The sequence below is a fragment of the Puntigrus tetrazona genome, chromosome 7 (assembly GCF_018831695.1).
Source record: "Puntigrus tetrazona isolate hp1 chromosome 7, ASM1883169v1, whole genome shotgun sequence".
Classification (NCBI taxonomy): domain Eukaryota; kingdom Metazoa; phylum Chordata; class Actinopteri; order Cypriniformes; family Cyprinidae; genus Puntigrus; species Puntigrus tetrazona.
Genome location: NC_056705.1, coordinates 11,894,012 through 11,907,829, shown reverse-complemented (window position 1 = coordinate 11,907,829; position 13,818 = coordinate 11,894,012). Strand labels below are relative to the sequence as shown.

Sequence of the window (13,818 nt, the reverse complement as noted above, 5' to 3'; positions counted from 1 at the left end):
GCTGCTAAGCGAGGGACACGTTGGAGAAAAGGAGCGTAAAGGGGAATCATACATGGACAAATAATCCACAGCAACACAAACAGCACATGCAAGACTGTTACCTATTATTTTTCTTTCCCACAGAATATTTGTTTTACGTGAAAGGGCTTGTAATAAAAGCTCCCGGACAGACGTACAGCAACACAAGGACTAACAGAAACCCCATCCAGAACCTTAAATATTACAACGATCGCAGCAGCCGTCTACTCTTCGTGTGCTTTGTATACTGTTTGTTGTGCTACATAACCTAGAGCTTCTGTTCGAGTAAAATCAGCTCTTGAGTACGGATGATACGATGCGATGAATAGGAAAGCCTCAAGCTGACTGCCAGGCTGCGTCTGACCTCGTCTGGATGGTTGGATAAGTATAAATTTAAACATTAAGCGCTGCATATTATTCCACACATTCACACTCACATATACTACACAGAGAGTAAGATTAAACATGTAGCAGAAAAAGCTTCTTCTTTTTTTTTGCGACACTAATATGCTGAGGAATAACTTTTTTCTTTTTCTGTTTCATAAATGCTTTATATTCAAGGTGATTATTGTAGTATCTGCATATTACATGGCTTTTGAAACCCATCACGCCCAGGCAAAGTCTCAGTGTTATTACTTGCATTGCGTGGGTAGCATGGCTCTTTTTTCACTAACTAAACCACTAACTAAACTAAACTGTACTAATCGTTTAGGTACACGTTTTGAACTAACAAATACAAGTAAATGTAAGCTTTTTTATCGCTGTGGTGGTGAAGAAAAACCACTTATTTTTATGTGATGTTTAATCAAAGTGCTTTTTCAAGTGCTTTGACTGACCAGCACAACAACTAACCAAAAAAAAAAAAAATAAAAATAATTATATATATATATATATATATATATATATATATATATATATATATATTATATATATAACTGTAACTACTCCACTCTAAATAACATAAAACTGTTGCCTAAAGCAATACTACAAAAACTAAATTTTTATCTGTATCCATATTTACAGTCCAGTAGCTGGAAAGGATATACAATGATTCATTTGTCAATATATGGCATAATATTCGGGAAATTTCCACTTTTACAGATCGTATAGATAATTGGTTATATGTAGGGCTGCACGATAATGGTTCAATGGTTAATTTCTTTGCTTAAAATATAAATATATATATATTTTTTTTAATTCCACCAGAAACATTGCACTTTCACATAAACACAAAAAGTCAACTTGGTTTGCTTGCAGATTTAATCGCAGCAAACAGCACAAACGGCCCCCTTGAAAGAAACCAGGCTGGTTGTATTGCACTTTTATTTAAGAGTAATATCTCAAAAGAATATCTCTAAACTCTTACCTACAGGTTTGCCAGTGTTTTCAGCTCATCTGTAATCTACAGAGAGCGTGTACATGGTTAGGAACATTAAGTGAACCATGTATCATTGAAAAAAAATGCTCTGATTGGGGTTTTTACACTATCGAAATCTGGCAACAGCAACCATGAACGGAAGCTTGTTAATATAGTGCAAGATAAATGCTAAATTAAATAGGAAGCGGGCAAATATCACAGACGATTATGCATAATAAACGGAGAGAAGCAGAAATCATGATGACTCATCGTGCAGCCCGAGCTATATGTGAATCACATCAAGTTTCCACTAATATGTTCAATTCTAATCCGACATCTAATAAGGTTGATTGAATGGAGTAATACCTGAGACCCTGTTTCATGAAGGCGAACAGACAAACAGATGGAAATCATTATAAAAAAAGGAGTGTGGTCCCCAAGCACAGGATTTCAGATGAGAAACTTTTTTTGTAATCTACACATCCTCTGCAAGCAATTGTTAAAAATACTGTGTAAGCTAGTTGAAGTTTCTAAAATATACACTTTTTATGAGACGATTGGTTTGTCACACATACAACACGCCTTGTTTTTCCTCGACTTTTCTTCTGTGTACTCCACTATAACTGCGTACTGCATAAGAATAGGAGGATTCACAAAGTCTATAAACAGATCACGACACAGACTCCAAAGCATACTCTATAATATTAGTGTACATATATAACTGCTAGTTGGATGTTGAGTACTACTCTAAACAACATTGAAAGGTATTATTACAGTTTTGCATGGCTACGTTTTCTTAAGGACAGGGATGGATCTATACTACTGGAGCCTACACTATGAGTTTGGCTTTGATAGAGATATTTCCGACATGATAGTAAAAGAGTAGGATAGCTTATAATTCACAGAGACTGAAATGTGCTCACTTCCCTCCATAATGTAGTACGATCGGTTTAATTAGCACTATACTATGCGGTTTTTTATAAACAGAGGAAGTCTGAGGCACAAGGTACAGCTATAAGTGGACACAAGTGGAGAGCGATAATACGATACCAAAAGGATTTCGAGTTCACTGTGCACTACTCAGCAGTTTATCTCATTATGTTTGCTACATTTAAGAGATGACAAGCAAATAGACAAGAAATATAAATCTTATTCTCTTCATTATTTTCTTTTTAACATCAGCAGTCACTTCGGAATGAAAAAATAATTAAAAAACAACCACTGCGTGATGCACGATCAGTCAAATATTGCCTCAACAGTTGCAACTGCATCATTATATTGCCTCTGAGAAAAAGGTTCAGCTGGGATAGGCGTATCAGAATGTGTGCGAAAGACCCACTCTCAGACTGACTACGAATAATTATTCAGAAACCAAACAAATCATAGGGAGTTGTCTGTGCTTTCCACCTGAAAAACCCCTCTAAAAGTGTCAGAAGAGGGGGGATATGGCTGAAAGAGAACGCTATGGAAAAGAGGGGAGGTTGAACAGGGAAAGAGTTTGACGTGAGTGCAGGTCTCACCCTCTAGAGGCCTCGGGGAGATTCACACTCACAGGGAATTGAGCAGGATTATTGATATTGGGCTGATAGCTGGAAATCTTTGGGGGGTAGTTTGAGGCCAAGGGAGTTGGTGCCCAGAGGGTCGATCATGTTCTTGTAGCGTTCCCCGCGGTGTTTCATCAGGAATGGACCCCAGTCGGGTTGAGGAGAGCACACCAACTTCAGACGCTGCAGAGAATGAGAACGGGCATCTAAATTGCATGTTGGGTGCTTGGTTTGCATCCTAAATACTGATTAATTTAGTATGTTAGTTTGATCTTTTTTAAAAATAGAATTTAATGGAATTACTGATTTTGTTGTTAACATTGTTCAAGTGTAAAAGGCATGTTGTTCGATAATTTTAATAATTATTTGCAATTATTATGCATGCAAAAATGTAGTTCTTACCAGGGTTATTTATTATAATAAAATAAAATAAAACAAAGTTTTTTTTTTACTTTAAATACATATTAACTGAAATAAAATGCAATTTCTAAACAGTTCTGTTTCTAAAAGACTAATTTCAGCTAGTTGCCAAGACAACATTTCTTAATTTCATTCAGGCAAACTGAAATAAAAATAAATACAATGGATAAAAACAATACAATTTTTAAACTTTAACTGAAATGAAAATGAAAACTAAAACAACAATAGAATTTCAATTAAATTTAAGGATCAACAAATAATATCAAAAATGTGATTAAAATGTGGGCGAAAAAACTCCCAGAAAAGACCTGGAATTAAACACTTTTCCTAAATAATATACTAGCCATCTACTTATTAAACAGCAACACTGAACAATTTTAATAACTCTGAAAACAACCCAAACATCTTTCCCTTACCTCAATTAATGATCCAGGTGCAAGGTGCATCTTAATAACAAACATGATGGGAATCCATATGACAGAACAGATCACCATAAGCCAGCCGAGAACCATAGACCAGGTCGGATAAGTGTAATCCTCATATGTCATCACTTTCCACTGGTACAGACTGAGTGCCAAGATAAACTAGAGAGACAGTGAGAAGGAGAGAGAGAAAGAGACAGAGAGGGGGAGAGAGAGAGAGAGAGAGAGAGAGAGAGAGAGAGAGAGAGAGAGAGAGAGAGAGAGAATTTGAAAGGCACCTTTATTAACACAGTATCTTTAATCAAAGAAAAAAACTCTTACATCATAAAAAATAATTTAAAAAAAATTGAACACAATCAACAAATCACCATCTTCATTAACTGTACATGAACTGAACCTAATTTATACCCCAAACATCTATAAACACTTTACCAACTAATAATAAATATGTGAGAGAAAAGAGAGAAAGGGTGTAAGAGAGAGAGAGAGGTAATAGTGCGGATGAATTTGTGCATGCAATAACTATGGATGTGTGTCAACAATGGTCCCATAAGATAAAAGGATAACATACTGTGAGAATAGTTGGTGTGACAAAGGCCCAGCAGATTCTCCAAAACTTGTTTGGCTGGAACCCAATCATCATCTCAATGTCCTCACAGAACCGCTGGAGTCCTGCACCGCAAATACAGGAAGTTTGTCAGGCTGAACAAGTGAAATAGTTCATTTTCACAGCTTTCACTATTTATCAACTGTATATCTAATAAATTAAAGCTGCTAAACTAATCAAAAGCTTTAAAGCTTAAAAAAGGCTTGACGGGCTTAGCCTGCGTTTTAAGTCAAACCTATTGCTTCCTGCTTGTTTGTTTAATTATTTGTAATGTTCTTTTTCATTAAGCTAAAAATCTTATTCCTGCTGTGCCTTAAAGTAAATGACTGGAATAAGTCTAAAGATAAATGTTCATAATTCTGAAAACTCACCATAAACGTACGAGACTCCAATCAGTTCAAATATCGCAATGATGACAAGAGAATAAGAAGCTGCAAAAGTGTCCACCAGCTGAAGCATGTACATTCCACTCTGTGCGTGAAAACACACACACACACACACACACACACACACACACACACACACACATTTAAAATTAAAAATAAATGAGATCTAATCTAAAAATCACCCAGTGAATCCCTTTAATAAAAAAAAACAAACAAATTAGCATTAATCCCAGACCTTTCCAATTATCTTAGCTTTCATTCCAGTCTATTTACTTTCCTATTTACTTGTTTTTTTATTGTTTACCAGAGAGCTGCTTTAATTAAAGTGTGCTATAAAGGTGAAGTTGTTGCAGCTGGGAATAAGAGTAAATTTCCTACCTCAGTGATCATGGGGAAACCCAGCACAAAAAAGGACAAACAGCAAACCAAAGTGAACAGAGGCTTGTGTTTGCGCAGGTACTTGGGGAACTCATCAGAAACAGACGTCACTATAGTTTCTATGGTGGCAAACTGGAGAGAAAAAAATACATTAAAGAATGTTGTGAATGAAAAGAAGTTTCATTATTTATTGTAATTTATTGCATTATTTATATATAAATAAAATATATATATATATAAAATATAAAAAAAAAAAAAATTAAAAAAAAAAAAAAAAAATCTCTATATATATATATATATATATATATATATATATATATATATATATATATATATATATATATATATATATTATATTGCTGATTTTTTTTTTTTTTTTTTTTGATCATATAACAACTAAAGAAAAAAAAAAAATTATATCATACATTTTATGATTTTCATTACCATAGTGTCCAGACCAAGTGTAAGCAACATGAGGAAGAAGATGATGGCCCAGAATGGTGACAAGGGCAACCTGGTCAGAGCCTCTGGATAGACCACAAAAGCAATTCCTGGACCTAAACAAAAAAAAGAGCATAGATCAAACCAGACTGATCAAGACTTTTAAGTCAGATGAAAATGATGTGGTGATGATGATTTAGAAAATAAAAACAGACATGTGTTCACAGTTATTCATAGCTGACCAGCCACAAACACATGCATTCATACTACCTACCTTCATCTGCCACGCTTTCAATTGGGACTTTGAGCTCATGAGCCATGAAGCCAATAACTGAAAAAATGACAAAACCGGCAAAAATACTTGTGGCACTGTTAGTACACGTCACAATCAGAGTATCCCTGCAAAACAAGGAGACAGAACACAATCTCGCATCATAAATAATCGACCATATTTCATACTTTGAGCAGATGTGTCTAATAAATGTGCACCAATGTTTTTACTGTTACTTACTTACTTACTGAAATGAATTGCTTTCGAATAAATAATCTTACTGACTGGTGTATTCTAAAGTGACAGAGCTGGCTACCTGTAACAGTTGTTATGGAACTTATTGTAGGACGAGAGGGTTATAAGACCACCCCATGCTGCAGACAGAGAGAAGAAAATCTGTGTAGCAGCATCCTTCCACACCTAAAGTGAAAAAGGGTAAAAGAAAGAAAGACTAAATGGAGGTAGAGAAATAGGATAGGATCTGGAAAAGAATATGTAATTTTTTTTTTTTTACCTTGGCATCATTGAGTTTTTCCCATTTGGGTGTTATGAAGTAAAGGATCCCAGACCCGGCTCCGGGCAGAGTGACCCCTCGGATCAACAGGATGACCAACACCACATATGGGAAAGTGGCGGTGAAATACACCACCTGAAAACAAGCACATGCACATCACAACTATATAGGTACAGACAATGTGTTTGTGAAATATACAATAGCTTTACTGTCCAACAATCAGAAAGTAAAACATACTATATTCTGACAATGTTTTTTACAGGCTTAGAAATCATTACTAACCTATGTAATATTTTTTAAGCCAAATTAGTAAACACACATTTACTGATACTGGGAATATTGCTATTTAGCTGCTAATCACTTACAGTATAGCGTTCTTGCCGAATGAAAATAACGTCAGAAAGGCTTACTCTTAACCTGTTATATCTTAGGGAAACTTTCCTAACACTGCTAATAAATATTATAAATTACCAAACCTGACATAATATGTTTATTTCAGCAAAGAGGCACTTAAACTGATTAAAAGTGACAGAAAAAGAACAACATTTGCAATAGAGATCTTGAAAAATAATGTGTATCATTTTTCAAGATCTCTATTGCAAATGTTGTTCTTTTGAATTTTCTCTTAATGAAAGGGGTTTTAAATGTGTAATAATTTTGAAAACATACATATATAACAATAATAATAAATGTTTCCTGAGCACATATCGGCATATTAGAATGATTTCTAAAGTATCCTGTAAAACTGAAACTGAAATAAGTCATCGGAACGAAGTCAACTTTTCAGTGGACCAGATGAGGCCTGCTGTGCTTCTCTCTTAAAAATCACAGTACATAGAGGGGAGGAGAGAAAATAGTCAACCTGTTTTCTTACCTTCCCTGAAGACTTGATCCCTTTAGCCAAAGAGGCATAAACAATAAGCCAGGCCAGAAAAAGACAAGCAGCCAAAGGCCAACGGATATCACCTGGGTATTCAATACCCTTGGAAATATGCAAAACATTATACCTGCCAAGAAAGACGAGTGATCAGTGTCCAATTAATCTTAATAATTACGCACAGGACATCTGTAAATACACAGAAAACTCACTTACTTGAAATACTCCTCACTAGGGCTGACATAGGTTTTATTGTCCATCGTGACATTTAACAGTTTACTTAAATTCCCGACAGCATTTGATGATAAACAGAATGTAGTGTTCTTGATTGATGTGATGTTCCTGTCCCTTAGTATGCAGGAGTCTGGCCAGAAGAAACAATGACAGAACTTGGTGTGAACGTGAAAAAGAGTTCCCGTTTTCCATCGTCATTCACTGCCTAATTGAAAAACAGTCTTAAAACATTATGTAATGTACATCATGTAATTATGTCAAGGAAATAAATCAAAAGTCGGCCTGCACAGTTCACACGCGACTTGCACATTTAGATGCGCTTCTCAAAACAAGCCACAAGGTGGCACTGCAACTCACTGCGGCACTGCACCACCTCTTACAGTAAATTTGTCAAGCAAGCAGATTTTCTGCTGAATTCACAAAAGGTCGACATTGAGAAAAGCGTTTTACAACGAATTAAAACGAAAAAATGTCAACCAGTTAAACCAAACGCATAACAAAACACCAGATATATTATGCTAAATTAATTTTGATAGGTACTGGCATTTCTTCCAGTAATCACGCCTTTCAACGTGACACAACTTTAAACGAAAGAAAAAAAAAAACGTCAATTCTGTTCCTATTGCATGATGGTAGTTTAAAAAGCACTTGATTTTACAGTTTCTGTAGCTGACAAAAAAAAAAAAAAAACTGTCAAGTCATCAGAAAATAACTTTTGGCGCAATGGGGAGGAAACAGATGCATTTGGAGAATAAAAAAAAGCAGGATGACACTGAGTAACCTAAATTGAGTGGTAGGCTACTTAATTCCTGAAATACAGGTTGCGCATTGCGCATTTTAGTTAGAAAAAAGGGTGTTGGGGGGTGGACTCACGGGGAGAGAGAGAGAGAGAGAGAGAGAGAGAGAGAGAGAGAGAGAGAGAGAGAGAGAGAGAGAGAGAGAGAGAGAGAGAGAGAGGCTCATCCTTACCCAAAAGCAGCATGTCTTTGTCTTTGCACTCGACTGTGTTCCATTCATTTTTACAGGTGGCCCATGGCAGTGTCTCCTTCAACGAAGCGAACAGGTAGTACAATGTCCAGCACATAATAATATTATAGTATATGGCTATCAAGACAGATATTATCAACATGGCAATCCCGCAACCTATAATAACAAAATGAAACCAGATAATAGAAATTACACTTAAAGCAGTCGGAAAGTCGATTACCAGTTCACTGGAAACACTGATATGACACATTGGCACAGACATTGCTCATCACAGGGGAGCATCAATTCATGAAGTAACGTCAGGTTACCTTGTAGAGCTGGGATCGCTTTCCATACTGACACCGGGCCTTGGCTGGCGAACTGACCCAAAGACACCTCCAACAAAAATATAGGTATACCGGCGAGGCCTAACATGATTAGGTAAGGTATCAAAAACGCACCTATACAAAAAAAAAAAAAAAGAGAGAACAGCTGCTATTGAAAAAGTCATGACTCGGGAGCAGCTTAATACGTCTTTAAAAAATCGAACATATTAGAGTTTTTTTATGTTTTTAATTAGAATAAACATATAATATAACAACGTAACGAATACTATAATTTTATAATGTGATAATAACGTACAATAAATATTAAACATAATACAATAACACGTATATACACTATTAATGTGTGCAAATAATTCATAATAGTAATAATAAAAACGCTTTCGTTTCGTTATCATTCTTGCATTTAAAAAATCCGTGCAATTATAAAACGAAATTTTAATTTTGGAACAGAAAATGAAATGGCCTTTAACGAAATTTTGCGTGTGTGCGTAACTGCGCGTTAACATTTTAACGCCTCATTTTCGGTGAAAATCGAACTAAAATATTTCCCGATGTTTTCTGATATGATGCCCCTTGACTGTTTCTCACCTCCACCATTCTGGAAAGCAAGATATGGGAATCTCCACACATTTCCCAAACCCACGGCATATCCCACCATGGACAGAATAAAATCCAGTTTGTTGGACCAGTTCCCCCGGGCCTTATTCTCATCTCCTCCATCATCATCATCATCATCCTGAAAGAACAGTCCACTAGGTATTTATGATCGAATGTTGGCTGCTTTATACATTTAATATATGTATTTCAACGACAATCGTCATATTATGGATCATTTTAATTATAGAGGCATCAACATAATTTTTTTTTTGCCTCGTTTCCGTGACCCGGGAATAAAGGGGTAGCACTTGGCTCTAATGAAACGCCCCAAAGGGAATTGTACCATGAACAGATTCTTATGTAACACATTATCTTGCAACACAACCAGTCATCAGAAACCAATCTCTGAGGACAATAAACCTCACAATTCACAGGCACACATGCAGAGCTCAGCATCTTCATTTCCAATCACAAAGCCAATGTTGTAACTCTTGATCTGTTTCGTTGGCGATGCGGTGTCCTAATATATAGACCAGAGCGTTTGATGTGTTCAGGCTCCTTGACACATCCTCCTGCTCGACCTGTTCGTGAAAACTGCTGTAATTATTGCGCTGTCAGAAAGAATCACGATCACCGTTCAAATCTTTCCAGATTGGAAACAGATTTTGTTTCGCTGCTCACTTTTGCGACACTACAGACCAGCGTGCTTTTGTCCAAAACACTTTTTACGACTAAAATTTGAGAGGAATCGCAAATGACAGCAGTCTTTGGTTTTTAACGGTCCAAATGAAGTTTAAACAAAAGGTCATAAATTAGAGTACGCTTTTACATATGTGTGTTTTAAACATTTCGGTAACGGAAAAACTACAAGTTAATCGCAGCGCATTTTTACCTGTCGCCAAAGACGCCAGCGAATAGATTTTGGCTACGAGGTAACCATAGCAACAGTAAGCCGCTCCAAATAACCGTCACTACTCAACTCCTAGCATAAATTTAAATATAACAATAAAACGCTTTATATTTTTAAAGGATAATAGTGATTGTGATAGCGCCAGATGACATTGTTTGAGTGAGACAAACCTCCAACCTTATCATGATTTTAATTATTATTATTATTATTTTCAAAAGCAAGTGGTTTAAATAAAGGTCTCGCGAGCGAAATTCAAACTGTAACGGTCGTAACGGACAAAGCGGCAGTTGGATGCCTTTGGTTTTACAGTGCTGCGACATGTAAAATAGCTAGCTTTTGTGATTGCTCAAGACTCTCCCCGTTTGAAAGCTCTACGCTCAGGGGTGATTGGCTGATTCAACCGGAATGAAACGTTCCTTAACCGTGCACTTACCCCGGTCACCGTGCCAGGCAGAACAGATGTATTGCCATCTGTACCTAGGATGATGGTGGTCTGGCTCATGGAGGTCCAGTCACCAGCGGTGTTGTTATGCTCCGCTGCGATCCTTACAGCACTTTGATTGTTAGACATGAAGTCCGACGTGGCTTTACCGGTCGAACCATCCATTTTACCGACGGAATCCTTGCGCGCGGCAGAATTGACGGGAGCAAACGTGGGTCCAGGTGCAGCGTTTTTAAACGTCCCGTATGCTTTATTGGCTTCCATTTCGCACGGTTTATTTTCCGAGGGACAAAAAGTTTTCCTTTCGTTTACAGGCGGCGGTTGAGGCGCCGGGTTCCCGTTCTCCGGTTTGTTAGTAGTTGTAGCTCCAACCGCTCCCCCAGATGGCTGGGGCGGAATACTGTTTGACGGTTGTCTCAACATTTCCCCGTGCTCAGAAAAATCCTGCAACGTTAAATACACATTAGACAGGATCGGTGTAATTAACGCAGCCTAATAATTAACTGCTCTTTCACACACAGTGACCGAGCGTTTTTACACAAACCTACCCCTAAATGTTCACGCTGTCGTAATATAACTTCTGCGATGTATTTTATGCTATAGAGCGTTTCTGGACATGTCTGCTCCACTACTTTGATTTTCAGCTCACGGACGGTAGCTGTTTGCTTCTTGCTTTTACCATTAGAGAAAGATTCTTTAATTTTACGCCTCATTTACCTCCTGTCATTCAACCCCGGCACATCCCCTGGTTTTATGGGCAATAGACAAGCTGCCGGGCTCGGCCGAGGCTTTTCCCCCCTGCGGCAGGCACCAGTCCCGGTGTAAGTGTGCAGTGCAAACCCGGGTGCAAACATGGAACATTACACCAACAATTACATAGCACCATAGGTGATCACTGTCCTAAAACCCTCTTAAAATGGGTTAAAAATATCCCAGTTATCTAAATACTAAAAGAGGAAAAAAAACAATAAAAATGCAGAAATAACAATAAAATAAATCGGCTGTCATATGAATGCTTAGCTGCTACTAAGAAGGTTGTAAATGTGTAATTGTTATTTTTTAAGCTGATAAACTAAGTACTTTCCTTTGAAAATGCGTATAAATGCCTGCTGTAAAGTTTCAGCACCGTGGATAGCGACACTTGGTTTATCAGCGCACTCACAAATAATACTTTTCTCTCCACGAGACTGTTCTAAATAATTTGTAAACTGTTCGCAAAACACGCAAAGCGTAAAGTAATGAATGTGCCGTACTTACCATTTGTGCAGAGTCAACAAATGTGGGTTAATAGCAGAAAACAGCTGGAAAGGCGGCAGGCGGACTGAGTTTGGCTGTGCAAAGTGCAAAGCTTTCTATATCTCCGTGGGAAAGAACTGGTTTGCGTCAGTGCGTGGCAAGGTACCCTTCGCATGACATTTTCTTGATAATAGGGCTTTGATAAATCATTGGCCTACGATTCTGATTTTTAAAGGGGCAACAAGCGAAGACGTGAGCTCGTGACACACAAGGCAGCGCGAGACTACGTTTGGGGACGGACCGGCTCGTGACTGATTAATAAACTTGTCCCTCAGGACTATGTAAAGATGTTCATCTGACGCACGGAGAAGATTCTGCAGACGCAGGCATCGCGGAGACTGCATAGTTGACCAACTCCAATAGGCTACATATAGCTAGATAAATATAATGACTTTTCATCATGCAGTATTATTAAAGATAGATAACGGGCCCGTTTTATGTTTTCTAATTACATCTTATCACAGTTAGGATATTCGCAAGCAATGCACAGATCTGCGTCAGGTCTGGCTTTTTTATTCAGATAAGGCCGTTGAAATATGATTTTTGAACGACGTTGCTTATATTTTACGTGAACTGCTGTACACAACCAAGCAGACGACTTAGGAAAATTTAAAAAAGTACTATAAAAAAAACTTTCATAGTCTATTTTCTGTAGCATATGAGTAATGGATTTCATGGTTCATAGTTCACACGTCAAACGAACGCACGCGCGCCCTTATGCGTCACGGGCACGCATATTCAAGTGTGAGAAGTGGGCGAGGTTTTCAGAGGAGTGGAGGCACTCATTTGTTAAACTTTTACGCAAGACAAAGGAGGAGTAATTTTCTATTTTTAGCTTCGATGTAACCACACCGCATCGAGCGTCCAAGCATCATCCCCCAGAGCACTTTTTTTTTCAACGTAGAAGCGCTGAATTGAATATAGCATCTTTATGAATAACAATTATTTAAGGAAAAATAACTTGAACACACACGTATAGACCTAAAAAAACAACAACCTACATTTAAGTCGATTCATAGCTATTTGAATGTGCTGAGCTGTTAAATATAACACAATGACGCTTTTTGGTTAAAGTTCTAATAAAACGCCCAAACAAGAAATATAACACCGTCAGTAAATAGTTGTTCGGCCGGCTCGGTTTCTCAGTCTTGCTATCACTCTATACATGCACGCTGCTGCAGTGACCATCATAAATCTGCGGCCGCCTGTGATAAGCCTCTATACGGCTGGATTGGCTCTTCGCTCTGGGTTTAATTGCTTTGTCAACAGAGAATAATTGTAATTGATTTCTGCTTCTCTTTGCGTGTCACCTTTATACGTTCTCTTGAAAGCACGTTGAAAAGAAACACAGCACGCCTTAAGTAGAGAGAGCCAACGAGAAAACGCGGGCTTACGGTGGTCCGCAAGCGGCCAATCATTTACCCAACGATTAATTCAGTTTATTACGGTTTCAGATTCGGAAACGTTTTATGTTTAATACATTTTTTTTGTTATGTGGGTATTTTGAGAAGTTGTTTTTGCTTTGCTATAAAGATGACATTGGACACGCTGGGTCTGATAAGGAATGAATTACGTTTAAACTAAGCAGTTCTCTCCACTTTCTTTCACTCTGTAATTAATTGCATAAGATAAGATTATGCACCAGCCGATGGTCATTTGTCTTGTTAGTATTTGTTGTTAAAACGACACAAAACGTGCCAAAAGTTATGGAATATTAAAGGGCCTTAAACGAAATGTTTCTGCAAGCAGTTTCTCTTCCGTAGACATTTGTTATATTTTACTGCATTGACA

The 13,818-nt window shown here is 37.4% G+C and overlaps 1 protein-coding gene across 1 annotated transcript; it reads right to left on the bottom strand.

Annotated features, from left to right (window-relative positions):
- Window positions 1-963: 963 nt before the first annotated feature.
- slc6a5 (solute carrier family 6 member 5) lies at window positions 964-12,224 on the bottom strand. Its single transcript, XM_043243352.1, has 16 exons — window positions 11,989-12,224; window positions 10,723-11,175; window positions 9,371-9,518; window positions 8,765-8,896; window positions 8,439-8,612; window positions 7,452-7,599; window positions 7,233-7,365; window positions 6,359-6,493; window positions 6,161-6,264; window positions 5,848-5,972; window positions 5,577-5,689; window positions 5,133-5,264; window positions 4,740-4,839; window positions 4,333-4,433; window positions 3,756-3,923; window positions 964-3,102 (listed from the first exon to the last, which is right to left on the bottom strand). Exons 1-16 carry the CDS (start codon window positions 11,989-11,991, stop codon window positions 2,944-2,946), a joined length of 2,328 nt encoding a protein of 775 aa, XP_043099287.1. The 5' UTR covers window positions 11,992-12,224; the 3' UTR covers window positions 964-2,943.
- Window positions 12,225-13,818: the final 1,594 nt, after the last annotated feature.

Coding starts and splice junctions, on each gene's coding strand:
- slc6a5 (XM_043243352.1), bottom strand. Junction 9,519..10,722: donor TGCCTGGCACGGTGACCGGG/GTAAGTGCACGG, acceptor CTGTTCTTTCAG/GATGATGATGATGATGATGG. Junction 6,494..7,232: donor GGATCAAGTCTTCAGGGAAG/GTAAGAAAACAG, acceptor GCTTGTTTTCAG/GTGGTGTATTTCACCGCCAC.